This window comes from Homalodisca vitripennis, chromosome 1 (assembly GCF_021130785.1).
Source record: "Homalodisca vitripennis isolate AUS2020 chromosome 1, UT_GWSS_2.1, whole genome shotgun sequence".
Taxonomy (NCBI): domain Eukaryota; kingdom Metazoa; phylum Arthropoda; class Insecta; order Hemiptera; family Cicadellidae; genus Homalodisca; species Homalodisca vitripennis.
Window position 1 is genome coordinate 144,240,431 of NC_060207.1, and position 18,850 is coordinate 144,259,280.

At 31.3% G+C, this 18,850-nt stretch overlaps 1 protein-coding gene and 1 long non-coding RNA gene across 4 annotated transcripts in view; one reads left to right on the top strand and one right to left on the bottom strand.

Annotated features, from left to right (window-relative positions):
* The window catches only part of LOC124372838 (modular serine protease-like), a 56,535-nt gene extending 47,991 nt beyond the window's left edge, over positions 1–8,544 (top strand). For all 3 annotated transcript variants that reach the window (XM_046831245.1, XM_046831251.1, XM_046831260.1), the window contains 2 exons: positions 4,197–4,356; positions 8,258–8,544. In XM_046831245.1, the coding sequence (XP_046687201.1) occupies positions 4,197–4,356; positions 8,258–8,460 (363 nt within the window). In that variant the 3' untranslated portion in view covers positions 8,461–8,544. The remainder of the gene's footprint in view (positions 1–4,196; positions 4,357–8,257) is intronic.
* The window catches only part of LOC124372855, a 51,596-nt gene extending 36,087 nt beyond the window's left edge, over positions 1–15,509 (bottom strand). The window contains exon 1 of the long non-coding RNA XR_006923372.1: positions 14,959–15,509. This is a non-coding gene — a long non-coding RNA (uncharacterized LOC124372855). The remainder of the gene's footprint in view (positions 1–14,958) is intronic.
* Between the last annotated feature and the right edge of the window lie 3,341 nt (positions 15,510–18,850).

Sequence of the window (18,850 nt, forward strand, 5' to 3'; positions counted from 1 at the left end):
ATGTTAAAAATTCTCGCACATTCTTTTTAATGCTATTAAAGATGTCAAGTTCTTCAATTTAAGTTATAGTGGCAGATGATCAACTGAAGCTTGTGCACAAGCAGAATGCCAGTGCAGGCTTTATTCCTTATTAATTATATAATTTATATCTTAACTAGATAGCTAGTAAAACTAATGTTTTCATAATAATTCTATTTAGTGCATCACTGTTGTAATTTTTAAGTGTATCTCATGTACAATTGCTGGAATAAACTCATTCATTCATTCATTCAAAACTTAAAACATACATTGAATTGTGAATGGTATACTTCTTAAAACTAAACAATAAGAACATAGTGAAATGATAAAATGCAACAAATGTATTTAATCATCTGACAAAAAACAATACAGCTAACATGTCTATCAACATCTATTCTTATAATACATAAAGAAACTGTGTCGAGAGTAAGGTGTCGACTCAATTAGGACTACTTTTAATTTAGACTTTTTAATTTGTTATTCTGTTTTTATTTTAGGAGGAAGTATATTATAGAACCTAGAGCTTTTGCACAATGTTTTCTTGTAATAAAATTCTATACTGTGGCTTAATCACCGCAATAAAGTGTTATAGTTATGATTGCTCCTTACTACAGTTATGTTTTGACTTTGTAATGTATTTTTTATTGAAGATATTATTTCATAGATGTATAATTCGTAAACTGTCATAATATTTTGTTGCAAATATTCTTTGACTGAACTTTATGGCCTAAGAATAAGAATGATTCTAATTGCCCTTTTTGGCACTTTCAGAATAGCAACTAAAATATTAATCAAGATGACTACATAGAGAGAGAGTGATTGCAAACAATATTACTGAATATGCAGTGTGACAAAAACTTCTGTAGGTGGTAGTAAACATCATTTCATATAAAAAATGTCATATAAACATAGGTTGAAAATGTCTTGTTTAGGCGCTATCAGCTATTTAAAATTTTGTTTATACACAAATTTATATCTCTAGAACTAGTAAAGCTACAGATAAGGAGTAATACATAAGAGAAAAATGTCTGAAGTCAAATAAAAAAAAACCGGCATAATCATAAAAATCCACAAGATGCCTACTACTTATAAGTTTTATAACAAAGCCAACGTTGCAACGAAATTCGTCAACACATAGGCAAGCACATATTTTTATAGGTATGCTTATACAACCCGGGACCAACAAAGATTTTATCAGTTGAAAGGTATTAGCTAATTTGCATCAGTTATAAAGATTTACATGGTTTTAAACTATTTTTCAATTTTTATAACAATTTCATCACTACTTTTCTCAACGAAATCTGTCAATGCATAAGTGAGCACAACCACTTTATAGGTACACTTGCATTAGTCGGGAGCAACAAATAGCTGATACCTCTCAACTGTGACATGTGAGCGCATAATTGCTGGCATATTTTCATTGATAACTCATTAAAAAATTACTTCAATGTTACTAAAATGTTATCAAAAGACGTCCACGCATCAATGTTGGTCAAAACCAGTAGTGTAATTTCCAATACATTAAATAACATAGTCCACCTGGTGGAGGCTGCCTGTGTTGAGATAGTTGAGTTAGTTCACACAAAAATTGTGACTAGTTCATACATAATGTAAATGTAAAATAAAAAACACTCTTTAGAACTATTTTTAAGTAGATAAAAAATGGACAAAAATTTGTTTGTGCCATCTGAGAGTTTTGCACTCACAAGGATAGGTCATTTGGACGAGGCGGTCGATCCCTTCATGTCAGTGTTGTATTGCATCACAAGTTTTAGCCAAAACTTGCAGCTGCTTTCTCTTGTTTCTGTTGGCATAGGCATATCTGAGATGACAAAATGAGGAATTTGTCACAAAAATATTCCTTACCTCCTAGTTAAGCTGGGGAAAGGAGCACTTTCACATAATGTGTTAAATGTTAGTAATAATAAAAATTGTAAGTTTGACAGCTGGCAGGAAGCATCTTATTCTTATTTTATGCTTTACAAAAACAGCTGTAACATAAGCAAAAATTTAACCTTTTGAAGACCGCCCGATGACACAAAAGAATTTCAAGAAAACAATATTATATTAAAGAGAATAACGGAGATGTGGGAAAATGGCTATATCTTATGAACTACAAGAAAAATTCTCCACATTTTACCTAGAATTGTATACATTCTAAAATGGGCTTCCAGGATACATGTATTTTACATGAAAATACGTGTGTATTTGTATTGCTTAAATAATATGTATTTTGCATTTTAATATTTTTTCATTTAAAACCATGCCATCACTGATAAAAATATCGAAATATAAATCGACATGTATGTTTTTAGTGGATACACAGTATTTACTGTGTAAACATATGAACAAATTTTGAGACATGAAATTAATAATTGTGATTTTTGCCCCTGCTGAGTGGTTGACATCCACTGTGTGCATTGCGCATAGACGTGGCAGACACTCAGCGATGAACAAATATAGAAATAGAAAATATGAACTTCAAGTTAAATGTTATTTATAAAGCATGATATTTCGTTCTTTGGCTATCTTGGCGTAATAATTAATGAACCTATACGAGTATAAATTGACAAAAAAAAACTCTATTTTGTTTCTTGGTGATTTTAATGTCATTCTACTAATTATAAAAAAGGTTATAACACCATATTAGATATTCTTTTTGGTTACAGTTTTAGATAAACTATTACAGATATCTTCCAGAGATCTCACTGTACAGACAACGTTTTTGTTAATCTTTCACATAGCAAATTAGCCTTTTATTTAGCAGTTTCGTAGAAGTAAGTACACTTAACCTAAAAAAATAAATCTCACGAGTTTTGGTAAAAAAAGATTGAAAATTAATGTAACATAAAAATTGGAATAGTGTTTTCCATGAAAGAGAGGTTGAGAAACAATATTTATTAATTTTTGTAAACACATTTAGAGACTATTCAGAGTGCGTTTCCTTTAATTCACTAAACAAGATCAGTATATAAAAAAAAATAGAAGTAAAATGCAACCTTGTCAGGCTCTTGGTTGTTGGTATATACAGGGATGTAACAGTCAGTATATTAAGATTCTTTACAGCTGTCATATGGCATTAAGTTAGATATAAATCTCAGAGCTTTCTTCTGTAGAACCATAATTATTTACAGATTTTCGCAAGAACTCTTTCCTCATTGGACTATATCATAGTGCATGACTCAAAAAGTCTATAAGCTGTCATTGTTACCTCAGGAGTACTAATGTATTTCACTCTTTTGGGAGCAAAGACTGACTGAAATAAATGTGTTGATTTCCAGTTGATAAATTGATTCTTTACTTGATAAAAAAAGCTGTATCATCAGCTTAAATAACAGGATAGCTGAAGTAATAAATGTGATGGGCAGGTCTGATATAAATATGCTGCACTCAGAGGAAGGTGAAATGGAGCAAACTAAACATTCACATTGAATCAATCCTTCTCATCATAGCTACATACTGGATTAGTTTACTTTCTGTTTTGGGGTTGGATCACAGCTGCTGAAGTCATTTGAAGGTTTTCTTGCTTTAGCTTCTTTTAGGGAAACACTAAAATAATTTTCTTAATTCTTTCTACATTTACTTCTGTTGAGGGATGTTTTTCTTGGTGCAACTGAATTGGTTTCATCTGTTTTAAGGTGTATTTGATTTCTTAACACATTTAATGCAAACTACGTTAAAAACGGTAACAACCCCACTTCAAATTGCTTCAGTATGAGTTCAGCCATTCATAGTCAGAGCAGGTTGTCTCACTTGCCCCCTGTTGTGCCTGCCCAGGTGGACAGTTTGGTGCGTTTCATTGCATGGTCCACCATAGTTATTGGGGATGCGACGTCCGTTGGGTATACACACTATGACCTATGTTGAAAACAACACATTTTTCACTCTTTGAACATCTAATTCTTATTAACACATTTGCTACCAAAGGTTATAGGAGCATAATGCCACTTGGTAGTCAAAGTGCTAAAGAATTTGTGTGATACGCTTTTTGAACATATAAGTTAAGCTGTAACAGCTTAGTGTAGCCATATGGACAAAGTAGTATACACAGTACTTAACACAGAACATGGTCATAGCTGTGACGAGTTGATAGTTGCCTAACATTTTAATACAATACTTATAAATACAATGTTAGAATGATTCTGTTCACCAATCCAATAATCTATTTTGTTGTACAGGTGGCAGGCTGGGGTGCAACTCAGAACGAAGCACCAAGTCCGACGGTATTGACAACAAATTTGACGTACTTAGACAACGGTGAATGTATACGATCAGTCCGTAATGCATTCCAGAAACTGGTTACTCATGACAAATTCTGTGGTAAAAGTGTTGAGAATGGTAAGGCTTAAAAAGAATAAAGCAACTTACTTAGTCTGGTTTATTAGGGTATAAGTTAAGTACTATATGATTATTAACTGTTAAATAAATGTAGTGGGATTCACATAATTTATTAGTTAAACGTAAAACAGATATTCATTGTATAAAATGAACATACAATCAGGGGCAGATGTAGCATTTAGTTTGAGAAGGGGTCACTACAGAGCGATCTGGGGATATTGAATAACTTTCATGGAAGGGAGAAGGATCCCTCCCATCTAAAATTTAAAAGAAATACACATCTTAAACACTTCTCTATGCATTTTGAAGTTTAAAATTTACTTTTTTTCTATAAAAAATTAAAATATATATGGGGGTCATGATCTCTGTATCTCTACCCTAAATTCTCCACTGTATACAATAACTAAACTGTTACAAAAGTCAAAATAGATCTTGTAATGTATAATCCTAATGATAGTTGTAACAGATCAGTATTACACTGTTCAAATTTCAGTTGCATTTGCGGCAAATTGGAGGATGGACACAGTCAAATCAATTCTTATAATAGTCTTGTCATTGATTATGACGTCAAATCACATATAAACGTTAAAACCAATTAATAGAGAAAAGATTCAGTATTCAAATAATGAAATTGCAAAAGTTGCTAAAGAAATTCATAATTTACGAACAGTTCTTAAAACATATTAGAATTTAAACATAGTAGTTTGGGTCCGAGATTAAAACTGGAGGGATCTACTTCTGTTGTCCCCGGCTCTGGCCCAGCATCGTTCTCTTTCCTTCACTGCCTTTTTTCCTATCACAAGGAAGCATAGATAGTTAAATTCGTTTCAAAATTATTTCTTTATAGTAATATTAAAGTGAATTTAAAAAAATTCAATAAACAGTACAATGAACAAATTTTCTTAGAAAATTGATAGACAATCACGTGTTAAACAAATTTAATTTATGACAATAACATTTTTATTTTAAAGTCAGTGAGTGTATATATTCAGTTAATATACTGAATATATACACGTGAGTATATTAGATGAATAATTAAACTCTTATGCATATTTTGGGATTTTTTATTCAACACTATCTACCAAAAAGCAATACAAATTAACACCAAACACTTTTTGTGACATTGTGAAGTCTTATATATCTACCAGAACAAAGTGAGGCTATCTAATTTTAATAAAATTGAAACAAATTACAAGTAGACGTTTCCAAACCAACATTAAATTGACTATCAAAGTAAAGGTAGCCTGATCAAAAACATGTTTTCATTTCATATTTATGAACCTACACTAACTGACCACCAACGAGATAACAACATATTTATTCACATCACCAAACTCATACAAATGACTCAGACAAAGTGAGGCAACAACATCCTGTACACAACTGACACACTTCAAGTGGCCTCAACATGAAGGCCTCATTACCAATCTTATTCAACTGTAACCAACGTGGAACATCACAATGGCATACACCCAATTCAATAACACTGATCATATTCAAATAACTACAACAACGTCGGGTTAGTCAGTGACAAATACCAATCAAATTCAAAGTCAGCCCTTGCATGTATTAAAAAAAGAGTAGGAAAAATTCTGATCAGGCAAATTATCATGGTCGTCCATTGGCAATAAAGCAATTCTTTAATCAAAAGTTTTAAGCTTTACGAATTAATGGGTTATCCCCAGTTAGTGCGTATATTGATATCAATGATTCACCAATTTTTCTTTCCTCCTCTTTTGTCAAATCCTCTCTTATCTTATTGCCTTTTTTTTAATTTCCATATATAACATTGTTGTGAATGCCATGTTTACTCACAAAAATTCAAATGAGAACATTTTCTCAATGTTAAACTCCATAGTCTCACAACTTTAGTCTCTCATATCTTGGTTATTAAGGGTAATGTAAAAATTTCCAGGAATAAATTAAATGAAATATGTCTTTATTAAAAAGGCGGAATTATGGCTGTAAGGCCTATACTGCTCAACCTCAATATAATAATTGGAATAAAAACATCTTAAAATGGTTTTTTCTTATCAAAAATGTTATCATAGCCCTCGTAATATAAGGTTTTTTCCCCATAAAAAAATAAAACAAAATTGACCAACATATTGGAAAATGGCAGCAGTTTATAAAAGTTTTATGTACACATTTTGAAATGTGTCTAAAAACAAAGGAAGGTTGCCCATTTAAAATTTGCTGTCAGATTTATATTTTCCAGGATCACAATGGTGGTCTATTTAAAAAAAGCCACCCTGTATACAGCACCAAGTTTAATTCCTATAATGTACTTCGAACTGGACAACCACATTCCGAATAATATTGTGTCCGTAGTCTTTCTATTCCAAAAATGTAGGATCATGGTTGTTGAGCAAGTAGAAATAACAAAACACAAAGAGCAGTTCTTGATTTGTAAATTTGTATGTAGTCTACATCAAAGTTTGCATTTTAAATTCATGTGTGAAATAGAGATCAGATAACTCTGTGTTACATGTAACCATAAAAATGATAAAATTAATATTCATTATAGTTGTGTACTCAATTCTATCACAATAAGGTATAATGAAACTAAAAAACTTATATTTGAATCAGACAAACAATAAAGATGAATTCTATGTATATTCAGTTAAACATAATTACACATAATTAGTAAAATACATTTTCTATCTTTCTTTTTCTTACCAAAAAAGTTTTATTTTATTTCTTGAAACTTTTGTAAGTTTTCTTTTATGTCAGTTTTTTTGTAATATCAATTTCATTTAGTTTTAAAAACAAATCAATCAATCAAAATATACTTTATTATATGTTCATCAAGTACAGAAATTGTGTCAATTATACAATAAAATTATTGATTGTGTTTACAGAGTTATCGGTAATGTGATAAATGAGAGTTTAAATGTTATTCAGTCTATTCATGTTGAAGGAACTCATTTATTGAATAGAAAGGCTGTTCAACCAGACAAGTATCTTCAATTTGTTCCCATTTGTTGTTCTTAGGTCTCTTGAGAGATGATTGAAGAATTTAATACCTTTATATGTTGGTTTTTTCTCATATTGTGTTAGGTGGTATGCTGGAACACTGTAGAGTTGAGCACTACGTGTGTTGTGCATGTGTAGATCACAGTCTCTCACCATGTTTTGTCCATCAGCATGCATCACAACTTCTTGTATATAGAGACCGATTATATTAATTATTATTATATTATAGTCATTATGGTTAAGATTCCAAATGATGTAAAGGCCTCCCTGCAAGTGTCTAGTCTCTGGAGTCCAGCCTGAATTTGATTGCCTTTGTTTCTATAAGTAAGATATTTTGAATATTTGCAGACAGCAAGGATATATCTAATCTTTAGCCTTTCCAGTTATACCTAGAGCCTCAATCTTTTTGATGATGAGATTGTGATTCAGGCAGTCAAAAACCTTAAAGAAATCCAGGAAAAGTGCAATTAAAAGTTTTTTGTCTTCAAGGTCATCTATTACAGTTTCTATAATAATTGCAGTTGCTGATTTTTTCCTTGGTAAAAACATGCAGTGTGTGTGGGTAGATTGTGTTTATTCCAATACATCATTAATCTCTTAAGAACTATTTTTCCACGGAGCTTAGAGAAGGTTAGGACGAGGGAGACTGGTCGGTAGCTGCAAGATGTGGCTGTGCATCCATTTTTGTATTTTGTTATAAGAATTAATGTATACATTTATACAAACAGATATTATTAATAGCAATAACATAACTTTATATGAACCTTCTTTGTCTTTTTATCCATTATCTCCTCCTGATGTAGTCAGCAGTCATTACAAATAACAAATAAATATTTCAAGTTAGTTATACTATACCTAAGGAATACTGATGTAATAGTAGCAAATTTTACTGATTATTGATAATAAGTTGATAATATTCTTACAGGTGGTCAGGTTGCTTCAGGTGATAGTGGAGGAGGGCTGACCATAGTGGAGAAAGGACTACATTTTGTGTATGGTGTAGTGAGCACAAAGATTACACAGGAAACTGCGATTTCACTCTTTACTGATCTTTCAAACATTGAACACCGTTCTTGGCTTGAGGAGCAAAAAAATCGTTTTGAAAGATTACACATTGAATCATCATAACCAATTTTGTGTTGTATTCTAATTGTAGTAATTAAGACTGTATTACAATTCATGATTAAATTTCCTAAATTTTTACTTCCTTGACAATTAGTAGAGTTTATTAATATTAATGAAATGTATTACCATTAGATTAAATTATATAATTTGAAATGGGCCATTAATTATTTGCATCAGTGTAAGGTAGATATTATGTTTGTATCCTAAGAATTATTAAAACATTCCATTTTATCGCAGTAGGAAATAAAGAATAAATATAAGTTTAACTATGTGCATTTCTAGAAAATGTTTCAAGCTAAAATTATCAGAAATGTTTTAACAGAATATAGGGTTATTTTATACAAACAAGTACATGGTGACACTTGGCATATCATATTCCACTTGTAATCAGTTTAAAATATGATAACCGTAGACTAAAATACATCAAAACACAAAATTTCTAAAACATTCTTTCGTTCTCAAAGTGTAGACAATATTGAATTTTTTATTGAGGAATTGAAGAAATAAAAGTGGAATATGATCAATGATTTTGAGTTAGGAAAGATAAATGTCTCAACAATGTTTGACAGTTTTTTTTAGGCACTAATTAATTAATCTATGGCATTTTTCACATTTTTGCTCACCATTAATTAGTAAAAAATGAGGTAATAGTAAACTACACTGTAGAAAAAATAAAATAAAATGGTACAATTGTGAACTTGCTCAGGAAAGAGATTATATGTTAAGTTTACATAATATTTATAAAAACATGTTGAGGAATGGATCAGAGCAGACTGAGTTAGCTTATAATGCATATATCTGTTGTAAAAGAAGCTATAGGGCACATCTAACCTCTGCCAAAAAAATAGCCTGTGAAAAGTATATAGATCAAGCACAAAATAAGTGCAAAGCAGCTTGGGAGGTTATATCTCAAGAACACTCTCCAAATTCTACTAGAGACCTCACACTTAACCCTAAACAATTAATTATCACTTTAAACATTCTGTTGATGAATTGGCAAGTCAAATTCCAGACAATAACACTAACATTTATGATTTTCTAGGAAGTAGACTGATCAATCCAAATTCTTTTAATTGGACAAATATTAATTCAGAAGATGTACAAAAATAGTTTCTAAATCCTCAATTTATTGAAAAAAAAAACAATTGGTATAATTAAGGAGCCACTTTTTTCATGATAAACAAATGTTCAGAATGGGGTTACTTTTCAAATATGTTAAAGATATCTAAGGTCACACCAGTTTATAGAAAAAGGGGGATAAAAGTCTTCCTCAAAATTATCGCTCAGTCTCAGTTGTCCCTACTTTTTCTAAAGTCATTGAATCCATAATGTATAATCAACTTAGTAATTATTTTGAAACAAATAACCTCCTTTCTGAATCTCAATTCTGATTCAGGACAGGCCCTTCAACAGTTGCTGCAGTAACCAAAATAGTTTGTGAGGCATTGCAGGCATTTGAAAATAAGCAGTCAGTTTCTCTTTCTCTATTAGATTTGAGTAAAGCATTTGATTGTGTTCCATTAAATAGTATTTTAACCAAATTAGACTTTTATGGATATCTTCAAAGTCTATGAAAATTATCGTAGACAATATGTAAGTTTAAGAGGGACACACTCATCATTAATAGATGTTTCCTTAGGCGTTCTTCAAGGTTCTGTCTTTGGACCCTTCTTTTTCCTTGTGATAATCAAAAATCAAAAAATGTTGGTGTGAATTCTGTCATCTATGCTGACGATTCAACTCTGTTCTCCTGTCATAATAATCTGAAAAGTTTAAAGGTTAGAATGGCTGCAGCTCATAGTAATGCTCAGAAATAGTTCACAACTAATAAACTTCTCTGCAATGAAAGTAAGACGCAAAACATGTTACTTAGCCTTTCTTAAAACAATCACCAATCTGTCAAATTACTGGGAATTTGTATTGACATGAAATTGAGTTGGAGTGATCATGTTAACGGATTAAGCAAAAAACTTCCAAGCGTTACTTTTCTGTTTTGGAAATTAAGATCTATAATATCTACTGAGTACCTTAGGACAGTGTATTTTGGATTATTCCACATAATGATAATTCAGTGTATTACACATTGCTTACGGCTTGATATTATGGGGCCATTCTGTAGCAGTCTCAGATCTGTTAATCGTCCAAAAAAGGGTTATTAGAACTATTTGTCATGCTGCACCATTAGATCATTGCAAATGCCTATTTATACAGTTACAAATACCTACCATAATTAATCTCTACATTTACCATATTATATTATACACTAAAGCAAACCTCAGAAACTTTTTCATTAGAAATCAATTTCATACACACAACACCAGAAATAAAAATAAGCTCAACATTCCTCAATATCGACTGACCAAATTTGGAACATCCCATATGGTAAATTGTGTAAGATTTTTTAACAAGCATCCAGAAATTGCTCATGTTACTCTCATAACTAATTTTAAAAAAAAATTTTATTTGTGGCTTTTAAATTATCCATTTTATTCAATTGACGAGTTTTTAAATATAAATTTCAATACTCAGTTTTAAATCATTGGGATTTAATTTGAAAATACATGTTTATTTTACAACTGTAAGGTAAATGTTGTTGAGTCTGTTAAATCTGTTTTGTGGTTTTCAATGATGGTATGTTTCTATATTAGTATGTTTTATACTAAAAGTGTATTGGCAATGCCTATGTCATTGTATATATGATCAACGGCAATAAATATCTTATGTCTTACTGGTACAATGTCATGACTACTAAAACTAGGTCTAAATCAAAGTATTATGTTAAAGCAATGTAATACTTATCTGGTTGATCCAATTAAAGCAGTGCAATCCGTATTTAATGGTGTGAATTATTTAATAAAATTTAAGTCACAGTTATGTAAGGTAAAGTTTCTGAAGACTGATAAAATAGAAAATATGCTTTCATCATGAGGAAATTATTTATTACAGTGTTGTGAATTATGATGTGATTGAACAACATGATTTAATGAAACATATTTTTAATTACATGTTTTTTTATTAAATAAGATTTTTTCCGTTTGTTGTGGACACAGTGTTCAAGCGAGCATGGAGAAGACGCTAGGCGTCATATTTGCCTGACTTTGGGTGATATCAATTAGACTCAAGTCACCATGACCATGGCCATTGTCTGTCAGCCTGTGTAACCAGTAGCATCAGTTCAGTTTAGTCTAGGTTGTGATGGAAGGAGGACTCGAACGACTGACTTATCGCCATTGCCTTCTGAGATAGGCAAGCAGTGACTAGAGAGGGTGGCAGTGGCAGTATGGTACCACAGGCTGTGATGAACCGGGATGAACGTGCCCTCGACCTTAACCATTCTGCCCAATTGCTGTGATGCATAGACTACGCACTGTAAACTGACCGTTAAAAATATTGGTCTTATAGATCCATATATAACAAGGACTCCATGAATGTTATATTTGAATAATAAACACGTGTTTTAATGTGATTATTTATTTATTATGTCTACATTATTTCTCTGGTGTGTATCAAATAATCCGGCAAATTTGATAATTCGGCATGCCTCAACACCCTACCATGCCGGATAACGAAGGTTTACTGCATTGGCAAATATACAGTTTTAAATGAAGACCAAACTGGTTCCTTTGAATACAAGGTAGCAACAGAAACACAACACACTTTTTTCAAATAAATTAAGATCTCAATTAACTCTTCACCATTTCAAAAACCCCATATGGATGGCCTCCCCAAAATCCACAAACCTAGCTTCCCTCTCTGGTATATAGTGGCTTTAGCTTACTTAATTCAAACCGAAAGTATGCAGATGACTCCTTTGTCGTTTTTCTTTATGGAGACACAAAATTTAATGAGTTTATGAATCACATTATAGTATTTCTCCTTCCATCTGCCTAATGATGGAATTGAAAGTCCAAAACAAGCTTCCTTTTTTGGATGTGTGTTTGAGATAGGGATGTCCATAAGACTATGGTTTTTTGAAAGAAAACGCACAGGAAAATATTTTAACTATCAAACAAACCATCAAACATATGTCAAAGGAGGGGTGACCCACTCGTTATTTGATAGAGCAAAGAAAGAGCTTATGCTCGGATAAAAATAGATTAAAAGAGGAATTTAAGAAAGTTGAATCAGATCTTAGACGTAATGGATACCCTCAATAAACAGTAATAAACAAGTGCAAAAAAACAGGAACAATAATTCCTTAGTCAGTAAATCAAAATACAGAAAAGACAAAAATTGCACATAATTCTTGGTCTGAAGACCATTATATGAATTTAGAGGAAGCCAACATAATACATCGGAAACTTCATTTCTTTAAAATGAAATTAAACGAGACTTCATACATTAAACTGGCAGACTGACCAATCAGTCAAAATTGGTTGCCAATTCTGATAAATTAACTAACAAGAAAACCTAAAATATAAAGCAGATTTGAGATTTGTAATAAACCAATGTAGAGTCAAAGTATGGTTTTAAGAAGTTCATCTAGAATTAACCAATAATAAAAAAAGCCCACTTCCGTTCATTTTTGAGTCCCATCTTGTTTCTGCCAGGATGATCGTCATTTACTATTGGCCTCTGGTAAGTTCTATGAGGTAGGCCGGCAAGTGCAGATCTTTTGTGATCTGTATTCTGTAGTTCAGTTATAATTATTCTTTTGTTATTATTAAGTGCATGTTTTATAGTTAGTCTACATTTTTTGACACTCACATGGTTGTTATGAATCTTGACTTATACATGTCACAATGCTCTGGTATGATTAGTTTATTTTAACTTAGATTGTAGCTATGTGTTAGTTTAGTTATTCACCTGAGAAAAGATCATATTGTAGATCTCGAAACAGTGTTACTGATTTTTTTGTACCAATGTAACAAAAATATATAAACATTATATACTATGCATACCTTTTTCTTGGTATTACAAAATATAGGACCTCAATCTGTAAGTTATTTAATTCTAAAGAAGAAGGTGAAAATTAAAATTAGTTACAACACTCCTTACTAAAACTACAAGAATTTAATAGTTTGTTGTAATTTTGGCCATTTTAAGTGCTAGTGTAGGGGCCTCACGGCTTTAAACAACATGCCAATGGGTTCAAAGTCTAACATATCAACCCTTTGACCACAATCTACTAATGGGTGTTTGAGTGAAAACCACCTTCTGATGGATTATGAGAGACATTCTATTTAATTAAAAATGCTCATTCCTTTTTTTACACTTTAAGCAGTGTTTTAATTTTTTAGATAATATAACCGGTATACTTTTATAATCTAAAAATAGATTAACCCAATCATCTAGATTCATGGAAATTATCCAGTAATCATAATTATTATTATAAAGTACATCACAAAATAGTAATTTTAGAGAAATTATTTTATATTTTAGTATTCATTTTGTTAAAATATTAGCTTTGAAAAAAGCTAAAAGTATCTATAGAAATGTTTTTATGTCACTTTTCTTAACTGTATACTTTTAAAATATTTTTTTAATGCTACTTAATATACAAAAGTCACATTGATCAAAGTGACAAGTGGACCGAGCCACACACCAAATTAATGACATACAGAACAAGAAAATTTGTAGGATACACAAATCGCATTCAACCGCGGGGATAACCGTCGCATTCAATGGCGGGCCACTCTACAGTACGCTGTGACATGACATAACTGTGATGCTGAATGGTGACAAAAGGAAGGGAAGTTAAAGTTGTTTAGTGTCTATTTGTTGTTATTGTTGTGGAAGAATGTGTAAAAAGGCAATCTAGCTGTGGTAGTTAACAAGGGAAGTGATGATGCGGTTGTGATGTTGTGGAACTATATTCAGCTGTTGTATGTATAATCCACAAGGGAAGTTTGGGTTCATAGCATAAATCAAATTGGGAGTTCGGTGGTCTGGATCTTCATTAAGATAAAGATCACAAACTACTAACTCTATCAAAACAGAGAGAGGGTCCTAAAACAGACTGTGTTAGTGTTCTGCTGGTATGAGATGAGGAGTTGCACATGTGCAGTTCCATTTGTTCAGTCATGTCTTGTTGAAATACCAAGTTGACTACAACAGCGCTGTTTGACTATCAATAATTCATTTGTATTTTCAATCGTGTTGAAGTAGTGTGTGGCATTCATATTTCTTACAATGGTTTAGAAGCCCCCGGCATGACGATTTGACACCAAGTCCACTGTGTTGAATTTAGTGTCCAGCAAGCCTTACTATACTTAGTCTCATGTAGTATGTATGCTAGAAAAAAGTCAAAAACTTATTACTGAAGACAGGTAATTGTCATGAAAACATGTAATATTTAATTTTTCTTCCATATGTGAGTGAGGAAGTGAAATTGGCCACCAATTGGTGGTAGTAAAAAGAAAGTGGTGGTAAAAGATTCAATCGAACTTAAACGCATGCTTTGGTATTATACAGAGGCCACTCTGACCCTATCTATTACATGGTATAAGTAGGTAAATACATTAATAGAAAAAGTTCAAATTAACTTTTAAGAGTACTCACATGATCTGAACTTGAATTTAGGTTCTATTTCAAGGGATATCTTTCTTCTTCCACCAGAATTGCAGATCGAAGCCCGCACTAATGGCCAGAGGCATTTTCAATCGATACTTTCCTGACGGCAGATCACATTAGATGATCTGAGGTAGGGAATGTACTTACCAGAAATGCCGCTTGGCTACATTGTTCTATGTCACCCTGGAAAACTCTGGCAAAAAAAATAAAACATTCCTCGAGATAGTACCAAATTCTATTTCCGATCATGTGAACGCTTGTGAGTATATAGGGACAGAGCACAATCATATCAATAAAGTGCTTTACTCACTTTATATATTGAAATTTCCAAAATTGTACTAATATAAATTCAGGTGTTATAATAAAACAATTTTTTCTTTGAGGATTAAAAATTTAAAAAACATTTACTACATTTAAATTTTGTTTTTTTGTCTGAGTGATGATTAAGTTCTCTGTTGATTAGGAGTTCAAAGTACATACTTTTTCTTTTCTTTTCAGGCACCCAACTAATTAACGAAATCTGTGATTTTTTTGTAAATTATTGTTTATATATGTATATATGAAAGCAATTAATAAAAGAATTAACACTATTAATAATGTACTGTTCTTGTGATTTTCCTATGTTTATTTATTCGATTCCAAAATATTTAGGTAAGTATTTAAGTTAGATAACATTTTTAGAATAGGGGTAGTTAATAGTATAAAGCATTCTAAATAATATCAAATAAACCCTAAGCAAACCTCATTGTTCAATAAGTATGAACATAAATAGTTCCAGTAATAGTACATCTTGAATAAACTATACTATTATTCAAAAAGTCTAATTGTGTCTGTGTTTTCATGTATGTGCTAACTCAATCACATAAAAACTACTGGACCGAATTACTTAAATTTTACATAGACGTTTTTAGGGTTCTTGGTAAATATGTAGGCTTTTTCCTATTTTGAAAATCCCTCTAGATTACGCCTCACTGGTCTCTAAAGTTTCAAAAATCCCATAAGAAACGTATTAGAGCAAACAAATGTTATTAATAATTGAAGGAATCTGTTAAATATAATCAACTGTTCTGTATAAACATTGTTTATGACAACACAACAGTTTGTTTAATTAATTTACCTATTATTATAAATTTGTTTACATTTATAGTCTTGAAAGCATACTCTTGATAGTAACAAAACTTCTTATTTTAATTTTTCTAGATTCGCTGTTAAGCACAGATTTTAAACAGATAAGTTTTAGGAAAAATTAGGAACTTGACGCTATTAAGTATGCATGCAGTGCTTGGTCAGTACTCTAATGCAGGTATCAAAGACAAAGTTATTATCTAATTTTTAATATAAATTTAAAGATTGTTATAAAATCCATGTTCGTTGTTTTTTTAAAGAAGATGGCTTCTCATAACTATGTATGTAAAATACTAAAGTCGGAGTAAATCACAATGGCTATGAGTACACACTTTTTGACATGTTTTCTTGATCGTGGCAACAAGGCAAACTCAACATTGGTGATGGAAATATAATTCCCTCAAACCAGAAGTACTTGTGTATGTGCAAAGCAAAGTAATAGCTATTAGCAAGTTCGCTTGACATTTGAAACTGTTAACCATGTACACTGACATCATGTGTACCTAAAATATGCCTACTTCTGAATCTAAACTATGTAGACCCCTATTATTTATTACATCCCAAGAGTGTTAACTGAAAAGCCAAGGACTTCAACTTTTTAAGATTCATCGACACTGGCCTATAATAATTCTATTACGTATTACTAAAATGCTGGAGCTATTAAATAAACTGTTTCACTCTCCGACTTCAGGGTCCCAAAACACTGTTATTCAAATTTAAATCTAAAATGAATCAGGAGATCCAAATATCTTCCAGTGACTACCATTTTTCCTCGGGGGTATTTACATCATTTAAAAAGAACATGCCCATTGTGTGTCTGTTTGTCAACATGAAATTGCATGCGAAGCTGTGTATTACTGCTAGTTTATAATAAATAAAACTTATGATTATATTAAAAATGTTATTAAATACAGGAATTATAACTATGTCTTAAAGTGTAGTTTAAATTCTTCAATGATATCATTAAGAATTGCACAATAGAACTTACACCAAATATACACAGAAGTTTTTCTATTGTATGCAGTCCTGCTACATTTACAAGAAATCATAGTGTTAATGAGCATACACATCAAGTCAAAATTAATTATATTTTGATTGGCTCTTTGTTGGTTTGAGATAAACAAGTGTTCTAATCTTTTTCTAGTAGAAGAGTTGTGACTTCATGTATGATTTACTTCGTGATTCCATCCCACACTATCAAACCTAAAATTCAATGAAGGCTATATTTTGAGGTAATAGTTCATCTTACATTTTAGTACTTAATTTTGCAAGACATTATGCCAATCAGTAACCAAGTGTTAACATAGTGTTCTATAGTTAGAGTAGAGTTAATATGTGCACTAACACAACATAACCATACTGTTGTTTAGGTCGGTAAACGAGACAGTGTGCCACTCAGTAGTCAAGTGTTAACATAATATTCTATAGCTAGAATAGTGTTGATATTATTGTGTGCACTAACACAGTTAACATAACCATACTGTTGTTTAGGTTGGTAAACGATACAGTGTGCCACTCAGTAGTCAAGTGTTAACATAGTATTCTATAGCTAGAATAGTGTTGATATTATTATGTGCACTAACACAGTTAACATAACCATACTGTTGTTTAGGTTGGTAAACGAGACAGTGTGCCACTCAGTAGTCAAGTGTTAACATAGTATTCTATAACTATAGTAGTGTTGATATTATTATGTGCACTAACACAGTTAACATAACCATACTGTTGTTTAGGTCGGTAAACGAGACAGTGTGCCACTCAGTAGTCAAGTGTTAACATAATATTCTATAGCTAGAATAGTGTTGATATTATTATGTGCACTAACACAGTTAACATAACCATACTGTTGTTTAGGTTGGTAAACGAGACAGTGTGCCACTCAGTAGTCAAGTGTTAACATAGTATTCTATAGCTAGAATAGTGTTGATATTATTATGTGCACTAACACAGTTAACATAACCATACTGTTGTTTAGGTCGGTAAACGAGACAGTGTGCCACTCAGTAGTCAAGTGTTAACATAGTATTCTATAACTATAGTAGTGTTGATATTATTATGTGCACTAACACAGTTAACATAACCATACTGTTGTTTAGGTCTGTAGACAAGACACTGCGCCACTTAGTAATATCCTATCTCGTATTTCTGGATTTTTCCTCTCTTGTAGTTGCTGTAGTTTTTATGACAAGCTCAACAGATTCTCAAGAAAAGCAAATCCTGGGATGCAAAATGGATAATACACTAAGTGCTAACATAGTATTCTATAACTAAAGTAGTGTTGGTATTCAATATGCTAAATATCACTAATACAGCTTAAAGTTAACAACTAACATTAGTAAATAGCCAATTGTAGTTTTATAATATTAAGTTTAGTCCCACAAGAATCCCAAACCATAAACAAAAGTTTTTCGTCATAGAATTATGGAGATATTTCATTTTAAAGTACAATGGATAAGTATCCAAATTGTGTTTTATTCTTAAATCTATTTATTGTCATTAAGACAGAAATCAAAATTTTTACTTTACAATTTAATATTTTACTGAGATACATTCTTCACTTAAGAAAATTCAAAAGCATTTGTATTCTATATTAATTATATATTTAAAATAACATCTCCTTTAATACTACAACATCAGATAAGATATATTAATGTAAAAGAAATTGAAGTTTAATATAGTTTTTATGTGGTAAATCTTAAGATATTTTTATTGCAGCCAGCTCTTAAATTCAATTTATAAATCATGATGTATTTAT